At 38.1% G+C, this 15481-nt stretch overlaps 1 protein-coding gene across 1 annotated transcript; it reads left to right on the top strand.

The window, feature by feature from the left end:
• The first annotated feature begins 1436 nt into the window (after positions 1-1436).
• On the top strand, positions 1437-13538 carry LOC115676926 (probable cytosolic oligopeptidase A). Its single transcript, XM_030599961.2, has 17 exons — positions 1437-1884; positions 2080-2247; positions 2471-2594; positions 2795-2871; positions 4789-4932; positions 5047-5277; positions 5797-5887; positions 6643-6764; positions 6844-6954; positions 7037-7282; positions 8118-8263; positions 10108-10225; positions 11286-11445; positions 11553-11584; positions 11757-11822; positions 12962-13033; positions 13132-13538. The coding sequence occupies exons 1-17, from the start codon at positions 1453-1455 to the stop codon at positions 13210-13212; spliced, it is 2421 nt and encodes an 806-aa protein (XP_030455821.2). The 5' UTR covers positions 1437-1452; the 3' UTR covers positions 13213-13538.
• The last annotated feature ends 1943 nt before the right edge of the window (positions 13539-15481 follow it).

Genomic DNA, 15481 nt, shown 5'->3' with positions numbered 1-15481 from the left:
TAGTTTCTAATTTACACGGCAAATTGAATCGCATTAAGAAAGAAGAGAATAGAGGAGGAAGCGCTAGAGTTTAGAATAGTTAAAAGCATATAATATATAATATCGAATATATACAGGATTGGTCCGAGTTGGACCAATCCTAAACTTCCAGGATCGAGGATCAACCCACACAATGCAGAGTCCTAAGATCCCAAGACCAAGGACTAATCCAGTCTCCCTGGAAACTGGCGCCGGTCTAGGGTCGGTCCAGGATTGACCCTGGACTGATGCTCACCCTTACAAGAGATGGATCACAAACTGATTTGGAGACGAAACTTAATTTCTTATTCGGACTCGACGTACAAAAATAAAAATCTGTACAAGAATTATTCGAGCTGCATTCGCACGCGAACAGAGATGGTGCTGGATTCCATCGCTAAGCCTTCTTGAAGACTCTGAATTTGGAAGGCCCAACAGCTGCTAGTGCACCATCACATGAAATGACCTTCCGCCTTCCTTTTGTCTTTTTGGCCATGTAGTTTTGCATGCTTGATTCGAACTTAAAAAAAAAAAAATATTTGTATCTTTTTGTGAATAGATCATCTCACTAGTTGTCTTGGCTAGGAAAACTTTTGCTCACTCGTAGGATTTATTTAAAGGATCTATCACAGTCATCGACTATACGAAATTAACATGGCTTGATATGTGAAGCTAACTAGATTGGATCTATCAAATTGCTTGCATTTTTTTTTCCTCTTGCATCCTACCTTTCAATCAACTAATTGATTGGCAAGTATAGTGGAAAAATGACATAAATAATTCTTAAACTTTGACCCAATATGCAATTTAGTCCATGAACTTTAACCCAATGTACAATATGATTTATGAACTTTTAATTTATTTAATGTCGCAGAACTTTTGGCACATATTCAATGTAATTCTTGAACTATATAAAAATATTCAATGTAGTCCTTTTATTAATTGAAGTTTAAGGACTACATTGAACATGTAACAAAAATCATTAAACAAATTAAAAATTCAGGGACCACATTGAATATTATATTAAAGTTCATGAACTGCATTGAACAAATTAAAAGTTCATAGATCACGTTGCACAATAGGCCAAAGTTTATGGACTGTTTGTGTCATTATCCCCAAGTATCCACAAAATCATTTCCCTACCGGAGCACCCGAGTTTTCATGCTAATATCCTAATATCATGCACAATCTTTCGCTAGCTAGTCCGACGGACTTAACCAAGCCAATATGATGTCTCGGCCAATAAAAAACATCATATCACATGTTGTGTTAGGCACCGGGCAGTGCCCGAGTGTATATAGACCGCGGTAGACGGGGGCCTGTACTCGCATTTTGCCCCCGTGAAACCCCATCCATCAAACCCGAAGTAACATAATAATAACGAAGATAAATATCCCCACACGAGACGATTTAGTAAAAACCAAGAAAGGCGAAATGAGACGCATCCCAAAGAGGGCCTCAGCCACAGGCTCGGTTTCGACGGCCACTCTCCTTATTATAGTCAACATGCTAACGCTCATGGCTTCTACGACCCGCATCGCTCTCTCTCGCTCCGTCCACCGCCAGCGTCCCCGTCTTCATCGATACGCGATACACCGTTCTCTCTCCCGAAAGTCGTTCCCTTGCCCTCTTTGGTCCTCCTCCTTCTCCTTCTGCCTCCAGAATCCCCGCAGATCCACCTCTCTCTCCCTCTCCACAACCTGCTCCTCCGCCTCCACTCCCCCGATCGCTCCCCGAGCTCCGCCCCCCATGGCCGACGCCGTCGTCGAGAGCAATCCCCTCTTGCAGGAATTCGAGTTCCCACCTTTTGATGCGGTCGAGGCCAAGCATGTCCGTCCTGGGATTCTGGCCCTCTTGAAGATGCTGGTATGAATGATTTTTTTTTGTCTCGGCGTTTGGTCGTTGTTTGTTGATATTGTTGTTTGAGGTGGTATGAATGATCTTTTGTCTTTGTCGTTTGGTTGTTTGTTGATATTGTTGTTTGAGGTGGTATAAATGATCTTTTTGTCTCTGTTTGCTTGAGGTCTTGGCGTTTGTGATGTGTTTGTGGAAATGCCGCAGGAGAGTAATCTGGAGGAACTGGAGAGGACGGTGGAGCCGTCATGGCCGAAGCTTGTGGAACCCTTGGAGAAGATTGTGGATCGATTGAGTGTCGTCTGGGGAATGATCAATCATCTCAAGGCCGTTAAGGATACAGCTGAGCTGCGTGCTGCGATAGAGGAAGTGCAGGTAATTTCTTTCACTTGGAGTTGGTTCACTTGGATTAGGATCTTGAAATGATTTATTGAGTGATGGAAAGGGATGGGTTAGGAGACATAAGTGTGTTCTGGAGTAAGAGATGGTCTCTCTTGTTGCTTTTAGATAAGTATTAATCTCACTCTAGCATGCCATGCACTGGTCCATTCATTTTAATCTGTTTAGCTTTCTAATTTTCTGAGTCTTGAACTTGCAGGCAGAGAAGGTTAAATTTCAACTTAGACTTGGGCAAAGTAAACCTGTTTACAATGCTTTTAAAGATCTTCAAGAATCGCCTGATTGGAGCATGCTGAGCGATGCTCAAAAACGTATAGTGGAAAGTGAGTAAAACATTTGTCGTTTGATTAACTTTTATTCCTCTTTTCGGGTAGTCTGATGACATAATGACTTAAAAGTTCATTTTATCGTTGTCCTTTTTCACTTTTTAAGTTGCAAAACAAGTGTATCACTATACAGGATACGTGCTTATACTTTCTAATGAGATTGATTGACATTCGGTTTTAAAATTATTTTGTTGCAGATCAAATTAAGGAAGCAGTTCTGAATGGGGTTGCCCTAGAGGATGATAAAAGAGAAGAGTTTAACAAAATTGAGCAGGTGTGTCGCGTTTTACCAATACATTAAATACATTGAAATCTATGAGTTGGTGGCAGTGATAATGCAAAGTGTCTTTGGTGTAGTATATATAATGTTTCAGTTTCTTGGCTTATGAGCATGGATGAACACACACAGAATGGACTTTACAAAGTTTCGAAGTGGATCCCGCATCTAGTCAATGAAGACACTCTATGGTGGTGCATAAAACTTGGCTTCTTTCCTGCACTTCCAATCTCACTAAAGTAAACCCCATATCTTGTTGAAGAAGACACTGTAGTGGTGCATAAAATTTAGCTTCTTTCCTGCTCTTCCAGTCTCACCTATTTTATCTTTTGTTAAGCTCAGCCTCTCAACTCCACACCCTTTCCAGCTCCTGTTGGTGGAGCTTTATGTCAACGCCTTACCCACTATTACCACTTACCTATTCTACTTGTGGCCTCCTCATTTATATTTTGAACACATGTAAGTCATTTTTAAGGACATATAGATTATTGAGAGGAGACAGGTTAGAGGTTTAATGGACGGTAATTGTGAGGTTGAAATCATCTACCATTGACTAAATTGTGTGTTCTTATTTAACATGTGAGCACTGAAAATGCCTCATGTAGGGGATTTTCCAGGCCATAACTGATGTAGGATGACAAGTCCCATGGTAGCGAGCCCAATCAATTGAGAACTTGAAAAAAAATTCCAACGAACAATTACTCAAAGAGAATATATTCTTTAGGCATCACACCCTAAGCTTCCTAAGCATTATATCTCGGGTTTCTTAAGCATCATGCCTAAGAAAAAAATTACATCATGCAATCCCAAAGCAAAAAATCGCCAGTTTCAATTAATCGTCAACTTATTGAAAAGAAAGAATTTCAACAATATATGGACTCTAAATATTCTACTTCTAGTCGAAATAGGAAACCTCTAAACAAGAAGCATAATCGAAATTGGAAACATAATATCCTCCTTAAACCGAAGAAAAGGACACTTTGTAAAATCCTAATAGATAACTTTACTAATTTTTTTTTTGTAATAGGGAGGTAATTCATTAAAAAGCCACCACAGATATGCAAAACCATTGACAAAATCAAGTACAGGAGGAGACTAGTCGGTCTGGAAATGCATTTACATCAAGACTCGATCTGTGTGCATACCAAAAATCCAAAGCAAAAAGCAAAGATTCCCTTATTTCTACATAAGGACTGTCTATTTTTTTAAATATTTTTGTTTCTTTCTCTCCAAATCAGCCAAAAAGCCGCTAGAGGGATCAAGTGAATCTTGTTTCTCTTTTCTTTGTTAATGCATACACCCCACCAAGCTCTTAGGGTCTGCTTGTACAGTCTTTTACACTGACCCACTGATAGCCCACAACTGACGAAGCCAAATTCCAAAGCATTCTTGAACAACCACAGTCGAGGAATAAATTGCTGTACTAATTAAACTTGAAGAGTTCTTCTAGACTCTTATTTGAGTTGAAAAGTCCATCTTCGCCGATGTATAAACGCTGACGCTTGAACAACTATCAGCTCGCTTGATTTTGTTGGCTGTATGAATAACATGTGCAAAAACTTCTCATTATATCTTCCTATCCCTGCCATCCTGAGATAATTTGCCTTAAATTTATTTGCTTGGAAGCTAAAATTTGCTGTAACTTGTGACATTGAACAGCAGATAATGTGTGAGGTGGTTAAGACACTTTTACTATAATTTGCGGGAATGATTTGTCAGATATTAGTTGTTTCTACATTCGAGGGTCTTAGCAGTCATTTTGGAAATCTGATACTGATTTCATTACATAAGTCTTGCAGTGGCATTGACTGTGTTAAGATTACTCTTTATGGGCAAGAAAGTAGTCAAGTAGATTCTTTTATTATATATTTCAATTGCCCAACCTCTGCATTTTGATTAATTGGTTGATTACAGGAACTTGAAAAATTATCTAAAAAGTTTGATGAGAATGTCTTGGATGCCACAAAGAAATTTGAAAAATTGATTACTGATAAGAAGGATATTGAAGGATTACCTGCTACAGCTCTTGGTTTGGCTGCACAAACAGCGGTGTCTAAGGTAATACATAATAGCTTCCATTTTGTTGTGTCATTCTTTCATTTTTTTTCAGCACACTTTATCCAAGAGTCTGTTTGATTGTTCATCTTTTTGTCGTTTTTTGTCATATCCAAGGGCCATAAAAATGCAACTCCAGAAGATGGACCTTGGGTGATCACCTTGGATGCTCCAAGTTTTATGGCTGTCATGCAACATGCTCGAAATAGAGCTCTACGCGAGGAAATCTACCGTGCTTATGTTACTCGGGCCTCTAGCGGAGATATAGATAACACTTTAATTATTGATCAAATCTTGAAGCTTAGATTGGAAAAAGCTAAGCTTCTTGGTTATAATAATTATGCTGAGGTACGGGTTTTTGAGACTATATATGAGATTTTTCTAGTTTAAATTTCATCTTTTTTAGTTCTTGTTTTTTATTCTGTGTAGAGTTTGATTGGACCGGTTAGACAATTTGTTTTTTGTAATCTTTTGGACAATACCTTTCAAATTAATCACTAATTATGAACCAACACCAACTGTTTTTGGCTGTTGTTATGAGTTTATGATTTACTAGAGAAAAGAGGAAAATTTACGGCAGACAAAGTGGTTGTTGGTATATTGTAGGTAATTATTGAAATTTTTTCACTTTGATTCTAAAGTTCTTTCGTGTGTGCAATTTTTCAGAATTGCATTTTGATGCGTAATCCAATGGAAACTAATTCTGTATTCTTATATATGTAATGTCTCTGAAACAAACTCTTAAGTATGCTTCTGAATTCTTTACTCCATTCTCCAAATATAATCCTGGAGGGTCATCTATTTGCATGGGTCAACAATTCTCTGATATCGCTTTACCATCACATATTAATGCAAGATTCTCATCAGGTTAGTATGGCTATGAAAATGGCTACTGTTGATAAAGCGGAAGAGCTCCTAGAAAAACTTAGGATTGCTTCATGGGATGCTGCAGTTCAAGGTATGATCTAGATGAATATTCCTAGAATATGTAAGTTTTGTCAGTGTATAAACTTTTAATATCTGATGCTACACTTTTGTGTTCTCTTGTGATAAATATTGACGATAGTTCTTATGCTGCTTAAAATGTGCATGTTATACCCGTATTTCAAGCTTCAAAGCACTGCACTTTGCATCATATGTGTTCTCTTGCATATATCCATATGAAGAGCGTATTACTAAGTTTCTCTCTCTCTCTCTCTCTCTCTCTCCATGATGTATTCCCCAATTTCTGTCTTTTCACGTAGTACTTATCCAATTACCACTCAATATTTGGTTTAGCTAGCTGTCTGATCACTAGGTCCACTTATCACCAGCACAGAGTGATCAAGCTAACTCAAGCAAACCTAGCCTTAGTAAAGTGACAGGGAAAACTAAGAGCCCATCTAGAATATTCAAGAGCAATGCAGTCAATGTAACAATAGCATTGCATACAAATCTGAATGTCCAAATGGTGATGGTGAGGGTTGTGGAGTGGATCGTGTGGTATTGGGCATGCCGCATGGTGGTGTTTTCCCTAATGGCTAGTGAGAAAGGCATTGGAATGAAGGTGAGGATGGGGCCTGGAAAAAAGGGAGGGGGGGGGGGGGGGTGGGGGTTTAAAACTTTAATTGAGTTTGATTATGTTGACGGCAAATATTACGATGCTTTTACAGATGTTCCTTTTACTTTCAACTCAGCATCCATATCTTAATACGGATTGCCTTGATTATTCAGACATGGAGGACCTAAAACATTTCGCCAAGAGTCAACGGGCAATCGAATCTGATGATTTGAGCCATTGGGACATCAACTTCTGGGGTGAGAGACTGCGCGAATCAAAATATGACATCAATGAGGTTAAAGCTCTCTCTCTCTGACCCTGATTTATGCATGTGAATATGAACATGTAACCTACCAACTTTTTGCAATTTCCAGGAAGAACTACGCCCATATTTCTCATTGCCAAAAGTAATGGAGGGCCTTTTCAACCTTGCAAGGACACTTTTTGGAATTGAGATTGATGAGGCTGCTGATGGACTAGCACCAGTAAATAAGTCAACTGCTTTGTTTTTGCGTTTTATGTGCTGTTAGTCCATGTATTCTGATAAAATGCTCATTTATCCCCCAGGTCTGGAACAGGGATGTTAGATTCTACTGTGTAAAAGATTCTTCAGGAAATCCAATTGCATACTTCTATTTTGATCCCTATTCTCGACCATCTGAGAAAAGGGGAGGTGCATGGATGGATGAGGTTGTTGCTCGAAGCCGTGTGGTGTCTCGAGATGGTGTAAGTGCAAGATTACCGATTGCTCACATGGTGTGCAATCAAACACCACCTGTGGGGAGCAAGCCAAGCCTTATGACATTCCGAGAGGTTAATTTCCAACTCCTTTCCTCAGTTTATTGACTTTTTTTTATTTTATTTGTGTCTGAAATACTAAACGGATGAAGGGTAGCTAGTTGAGCCACAAGCTAATGCAAGCCAGTGGCAATAAAATATCACCATTAGAAACAAGGATATGAGAAAAGGGTCGTTTAGTTTGGTCTCCACGACTCTTAATTTAACGATTGGATTTTGGTAACTTCCGGGCAATACTAGTTTAATTAGGGCTCAAAGTTCTGCTATTATAAAGACATCTCTATGAAGATGTATGCATGTTGTCTTTATTCCACACAGCGAGGAGCCGGACTACTGGAAGAATCAATATGTAGGTCCAATAACACTTGCTAGCGTGAGAAGATTAGTCTCTGGGAGAATATTAATGAAGTAATTGCCAAGCAATTTTTTGCTTGAGAATTTCTGACGCCAACCTATTCTTTGATGTGATTTCATGGATCCCACTAATGCTAATATTTTTCTATGTATAATGCCTAAAGATACACACTTCTCTCCTCTAATATCTGCATCTAGAGATGGGTCTATTGTCCAATTTACAGTATTACCTGCTCCCATCTAAAATTTTCTTATTCACACCTAATACCTACAGAATCAACAGTATTGACCATGAAGGTTTTGAATGAGTGAGCCATTCTTGTGCCACAAGAATTCGCCCATTAGAAAATATTATCATCGTCTCTTAGATGAATGATGAGATCTGTGACATAATGCTTGCTATAGCAGTTTGTCCTTCATGAAATATCTTAATCCTCTTGAGTGGTATCTGCTGGTTAAACATTTGTGGTAAAATATGTTTTGTTGAAATTGGCAGGTTGAAACTGTTTTTCATGAATTTGGTCATGCTCTTCAACACATGCTAACCAAACAGGACGAAGGCCTTGTTGCTGGCATTAGAGGAATAGAGTGGGATGCTGTGGAATTGCCCTCTCAGTTTATGGAGAACTGGTGTTACCACAGGTAATTTTGTCTAGAACTATCTCTTAGAGAGATTTAGAACAAATTGATCTGCTATCATGGTTGGATGTGCTTGCTCTTTCACAAATAATAAAGGTTATGCATATACTGTGCATAACAACAGATGATTTCGTCATGGAGCATTATGTGACGTTTGTGTTGTATTGCCTTTGTACTGTTTCTAGATCTAAAAGAGAAGAAGTGAGAGTATTGCCTTCTTGGTATTTGGCAAATGATAGGCCCCTGTTGTAGATGATATTAGATGATTTTAATGGCTCTTGTCTCAGTATGTTGAAATGAATCGCAGTTGAGTTGTGAATTATTTCATATTTATCCAACCAATTTGCACTTTCTTAATTGTTTTGTCATTTTCCTTTACTCCGTTTGCCTATTAGTATCTATGTTTTAGATAACAAAAAAGAAATACTACAAGATATTGAGTTTTGTGTATTCATATTCTCAACTTGGGCATGGATAGTTACCCCAAGAATCTTTAAATAGGAAAAATAATTTCTTGGGAGATTTATTGGGTTGATATATACCTCCACAATGTCATTTTCAATTGGTTTTTTTCGCTTTTCCTATCTCACATGCCTATTTTTTTAAGCTTAGTTAATCGTTAATTCATAAGAATAGGTAGTAAGGAAACACTCATTACGAATGTGTACATATCGTTAAGTCTACATCAGCACATATTATGTAGGTTTTAAGCATAAAAATGTAGTAATTTTAACATATAGGAACAATACATCCATTTTTTGCTGACTTTGTTTTCCCTTTTGTTATAACTCTTTTCTCTTATCATTGATGTTATCCTTTTTTTGCTGCGCTTGAAAAATTACCAACAACTTAGAGAAAGGATCAACGTCAATGGTGTCAATTGGGTTATTCAATGCTCACTGTCATGCGTCCAAACGGATGTCAATAAGTGGAGTTAGTGCTATATATCCTCCTCTTAAAAGTGTCTGAATGTTCCTATCTATAATCTTAGGAAATAAACTTTTACTTTCTTATTTTTTTTCTATGTTTGTGAACACTGTACACAATGAGTATAACAAAGAAATTAACAAATTGTACACTTTCAACTTGATCTCTTGCATATTAAAAACATTGAAAAGAAAACTAATTACCATCTTCATTTTGATAAACTTGTTTATAATCAATCGAGTATCTTGTTTCTCAAAAAGTTTTACTGTAAAATTAACTAAGCTCTTGTTTAGAATAAAGAACTTTAATCATATATGACGTAACCAATTCTTTCTTAGAAACATGGGAACACTTCATACCAATACAATATTTCTTTTATTTCTTTGTCAATATCGTCTTACAATTTCGTTTCCTCGAACAAAATATTTTTTCGCTAAAATCAAATAGTAAATTTTGTGATTTTTAGTAAAAGTATTGAGACAAACATCTTTTTTTTTTTACTTTCGTTAGTCATAAGGATCAAGTTATTAAAATTGACGTGCAAAGCTTTCAAATTAAACTGTAAAAGCTTGACAGAATTGTATTCAAGAATTATTCGTTACCGTAAAACAATAACCTATGACCTATGAACAATTTTCAATGAAGCCCGCTAATTGAAAATACTTTTCCGCAGCGAAACGCAAGTATATTTCTAGTTGAATAATGATTGCAATGTCTTTTTCTCCCTATGGAGATATTCTTGGCCATTTTGAGACTTAAGTATTTGACACAATAAAAGTGCTCTCTCTCTCTCTCTCTCTCTCTCTCTCTCTCTCTCTCTCTCTCTCTCTTTGTGCGTGCGCACACTTCTGCAAACGCTATGTATGAGTGTATGTATTTCAGTAAGCTGGGAGAGTCATTATATTACCCTCGAACTGCAGGGATACCTTGATGGGAATCGCAAAGCACTATGAAACTGGTGAGAGTCTACCTGAAGATGTATATAGAAAGCTCCTCGCAGCTAGGACTTTTCGTGCAGGCTCCTTTAGCCTTCGCCAGGTTACTTCTCACTAACAAAAACTTGTTTTGCTTCTGTTCGTATTTTCTTCTCCTTCGCCTATGACTATTTTGTCCACAAGAAGATTGTATTATTTGTTGTAGGAGCGATTTCTTCCAAAATTTTCTAGTTTTTGCTGTTGTTTACTTGAGCTGACTGGTAATTAGCTGGGACAGTTCTTTATTCATTGAATATAATAAGTGAATTTCCTCTTGGTGGTGCTGAAGGACGTATATATGAGCTGACAAGTGGATATAATAAGTCCATGAGAGCCTATCGACAACTGCTGCCTATCCTATTATACCACCTGTAAAATGTTCATGTCCTCTGATTCTTCCCTTTCCAATTTAACTAACTTTGTCTTTTCCCTTTCTACATCTTTTACTTGGTTTGGTGCCCATGGTTTCTTAGGCATGACGAACCCCTGACCAAAGTAATTGTAGAATAAGTCAAGCCAAGTTCTTCAGCTTTTTGTCTGGTTAAGAAGCAACTGGAGATGATTCACCATTTCATCAGCTTCTTACTTTTGTGACACCTTTTGAAGTTAGGACTGTTTCAAATAGCTTCCAAAGAGAAGAAAGCTATTCTAGCAGGCATTTCCCTGTCCATGGGGGAAGTGTCCCACCTGTTATATGTCCTCATGGTGCTGCATTTATTAAGAGCTGAATGCTGCACCTCTTGTTTATTGAGGTTCCACCTTCGTCTATCCTGCTTGTGGCCATTCAAGTACACAAGTTTGAAATGGTAAAACAAAAAGGAGAGGACTCCATATTTCATCAGTTCATGTCCATGTGACAGCGAGGGAGCGGAAAGTTTACTAGTTCATTTAACCTTAGTGCAAGCATGGTTTCGACCTTGCTGTTTTGCTGTACATACGTTGAAATGATGCAAATGAAATTATTTTTCTGGTGGAGGTCATTACTCATCGATAGAATGAACATTAGCAAAGTAAAATCAGATAATTGGGAAATCGGAAATTACATATACTAAAAAAATTGCTCTCTTAAGGAAGCATACTAATGTAGGACTTGGTTATTACTTTTATTGTCTGTAACTTCTCAGATAAGATTCGCAAGTGTAGATCTGCAGCTTCATACAAAATATGTTCCTGGTGGGCCAGAATCTGTATATGATGTGGATCGAAGGGTTAGTGAAAAAACCCAGGTGATCCCTCCACTTCTCGAGGATCGATTCCTTTGTGGTTTCAACCATATATTTGCAGGTTCGTCTTCCTACTTGTCAAAATGGTTCTTTGAGAGTATATATACCTTATGGGATACTTCTTTATCGTACACGGCTCTGAATCTATTGCTTTTCACTTATATTTAGGTGGATATGCAGCCGGTTATTACAGTTACAAGGTATAGGATATTCTTTTCTGTTGGTTATGCCAGATTTTATTCAGGTCCTTTATAGTTAGTTTCTAATAGATGATGAAGCACTTTCTCTGAGTACTGGCTTATCCATATTCGTGCTTGAGATTGATTTATTCCATGATTTGTGTGGTTTTAATCGGGAATGTGTTTGTTTCAGTGGGCGGAGGTGCTATCTGCAGATGCTTTCTCCGCATTTGAGGACGCAGGTTTAGATGACATAAAGGTATGTCCAAGAAGTTGTGGACACATTTGGAATAAAAGTAATGCTGCGAAAAAGCACCTTGGTCCTTGTGTTTGCCATTCATGTTGGGTTTATACGTAGCAGAGAAAGTAATAAACATGCGACATTGCTGTTTCTTCCTCGTATGGACTAGTGGTGAGTAATCCCGGAATGTCTGATCAAAGAATGGAAGCCTGGCCGAACCTGATTGGTCTGCATACCTGTATGCTTAATTACTTATGTCCATGGCTCTCTAATGACTGTACACGTCAGGCAGACCCCAGACCTGTTAGATTGCGTACTTGAACTCTTTGGACTACTGCAGCACAACATTGCCCTCCAATTCTTTCCATGAATGAATAGGCCCCAAATCCTGTTTCCATGCCCTTTCAGCCTCAATGCATGGCTTATTTCCGTTCTTCAGCTCTAATGGCAAGCCAATGTGAATCATTTTGTCATTCCTGAAGTTTAGCAAAATTGATTGTTTTCCATGAGATCAAAGAACGGAGAAGTGAGCAATTGACTAAGAAGCTCATTCATTGCTTTGTTTGTATGTGTCTTGAGTTTGAGGTGGCTGTTGCATCAGCAATATCTCAAACATAGTTTCTCTATTATGAGTGTGATTTTTGCTCGGGTTATGTGAAAGCCCCCAGGGGGGATAGGTGTACCTTCATGTTTGTGTGAGTCCTGTTTGATTTGTTTCTTTTTCAAGTGCGAGATGCAGAGCGCCAAGAACTAAACTGGTTCCGTAGGTTTTCTTCATATTCGGTTCTTTTTCCAGTTCTTGTAGAAAATTACTTACCTGAAAATTCAGGCAGATTTTGTTTCCCATTGGGAAACCCAAATCTTATCCGAAGGTCCATTGGACCATTGATAGCACGTAGTAAGGCCATGGCATAATATACAGAAAATTCTTCTAGGCTGGTGTTACAATTATCTTTTCTGCATTATTCACTCTTCTGAGAAAACCTTACCTCTGACATCATGTCGTGTCATCAACAAGTTTTCTGAAACCATTGCACACGACCGGTCTTCTTGTCTTGTCTAATACTAGTCAGTTATTAAGCCCCTTCTTCATTATTGCATTTATTTTTGGAATCAATTGTTGGTTTTTATCATGATCTATTGAGCGTGGTCGACAGGCTGTCAAAGAAACAGGGCAAAGGTTCCGAGAGACGATTCTTGCTCTTGGAGGTGGAAAAGCTCCACTGCAGGTTCGGAAGTTGTAATTTTGCATCATCTACTCTTATCATTCTCACAATCTAGTTAGTTTTACTTGATGTCCTCACTGTGCCAAATTTACTTTACCCAGGTTTTCATTGAATTTCGAGGACGTGAGCCTTCACCCGATGCATTACTCAGGCATAACGGCCTTTTGCCAGTTGCGGCATAATGCTGTTCTAATGACTACTTCCGTTGATATGGGCCTAAAGGAAGGCTGGTACCCTGGACAATTATCTAGTATTTAGTTCACAAATGGTTCATGCCAACCATATCAATTCTACTGTGGAAAAGAAATTTCCAAATAAGTGTAGAGAGACTTTTTTTAGCCTTTTCTCCCCTGTAATGTACATTGGCCACTATAGTAAGGAATACATGTGGATCGAGAGTAGACTAAGACAGTTTCTGATTCTAAAGACTTTGAAATTTAACCATGTTTGGATTTCTTGCTAGTATTGGAATTCTAAAACCTGAAATGGCCATCCATTGGTATCTCAATGTTCTTTCTTGCGTTTATGATGAAGATTGAACTTTGAGCATGATTGACTTTCTATCTGGGAGTATTCCACGAATAAGATCAGCTTGTACATGAGGGTTGCATGCCAATGCTATCTATCTGGTTTTCAGTTGAGGCGGTTGCATGAAAACGACAAAAAATGATTGTAGACAGGAGAAGGCACGGAAAATAGTCCTGGTTTTTGATAAACGAGTTGTACTTTGAGTTTGTCTGAATATATAGTAGTGACAAATATTGACATTTAATTGTACAGATCACTTAATTTGTGAAACAACGGAAGCAGCACTAATAGAAGTAGCAGTAGGGTAATGCAAATAACCATTGCTAGCACGCTGACTAAAATAAATGAAAGCAAGCATTCCGAATGAGTTCGAACAATAGAATGTGGAAGACCTTTATCTTTGAAGTTAGACACAAACACAACCCAATCAACTTCCAACATCCAGTCCCCAATCCCTCTTGATACCTGTTCAAGCTGCAATACCATAACCCAGACTCGAGCAGAGACAGGACTTACTAAAATCAAGCGATTCCTATCCTCCAAAGCTGAATTGCCCAGACAGCAAGTAGGAGAAACAGGCAGGTTCTACTTAATCAATCTATCTTTAGTCGCCAACCTACAGTGCGTTGCCCACCATGTAATAAACTAGTGCTCTGGTATACATGGGTTGAACCAAACAAGTTAACACCAAGGCACTCTTAATCCTTTACTCTTAAAACGTTCCAGAAGGAGTTCACTTGCGAATGACCCTATTAGCAACAGAAGAATATGGCCGTATCACAAATACCAACTTGAATATTCGCTAAAGTCTCTGATTTAGCAGGAGGCCAAAACCAGCATTATTCAAATGTAATATTAGCTACTCTCGATTGAGGATATAGAGGAGAAGCATAGATAATTCTACTAGTTAAGTGGTTGAGCAGAGGGCCAAGGGGATGGCATTCATCATGCCACATAAAAGTAGATCTTCCATCTCATATGACATGCTAAATAAAAAGCCTAGCATCATGTGTGATGATGATGATGATGATGATGATGATGATATAGTAGTAGAAACATACCTAGATGTTAATGGTGTCTTTTGGTACAGGAATCGTCTTCGAATGGAGGCAGGACGGCGAGCCATGCCATTCCTAGGCTAAGTTACAACTATTTCAATTACATCCCTAGTTTTGTCTTATAATTCATTTGGGGGACATATTTGCCTTTACAGTTCAATTTCATTGCATTCCATATTTTTCCAAACTCAAAAAAAGAAATCACCAACTTTATTCCCATTTCCCTCCTTGGCACCTATAATACGTAAAATTTGTGATGCTAATTTCTATTTATTATTTCATTTTATTTTTTTGTCCTAAACATGCCGTAAGAACATTTATTAAATCATGAAAAAGTGGGTTCGAGAATAAAATTCATAAAATAGACACACGATTTCAAATATTGTGATTGAAATCAGTATACATTAATTTATGTACAAATAAGCACGAAAGAAAAAGTCCGGCTAAAAAAAAGGTGATAATTCAAAAAACCAGGGGCATTTACTTCAAATTGTTTGGAGAGTGGAGTTTGTTCCGAATTAACTCGTAAGTTGGTTACTTCGTCTCAATTGACCCAACTCTCATCAGCCGCACAAATCTTGCTCGGACGGCCACATGCCGTTATTCCCTCCACGGATGAGGGCATTGTTGTTTGAAAATATCTGAACTCAATCTCCAAATTTCTCAAATCAAACTCTTATCCCAAAATGCCTAAACTATGTCCATAATCCCCAAATGTTCCCATAACTCTCTCTCTATTGGTTCAAGTATTCGAAATAGTAAAGTCCAACTTTTGATGAGTCAACAGTAGACGACCCATTTCGAGGACAATATGATTGCCCCCAAATCTTCCTGGATTCGCGAGACACCATCCTGTCTCCAAAAT

This window comes from Syzygium oleosum, unplaced genomic scaffold (assembly GCF_021117445.2).
Source record: "Syzygium oleosum isolate NSW1041296 unplaced genomic scaffold, Sole_v2.1 Sole_v2.35, whole genome shotgun sequence".
Taxonomy (NCBI): domain Eukaryota; kingdom Viridiplantae; phylum Streptophyta; class Magnoliopsida; order Myrtales; family Myrtaceae; genus Syzygium; species Syzygium oleosum.
This window is presented reverse-complemented; position numbering and strand designations above follow the sequence as displayed.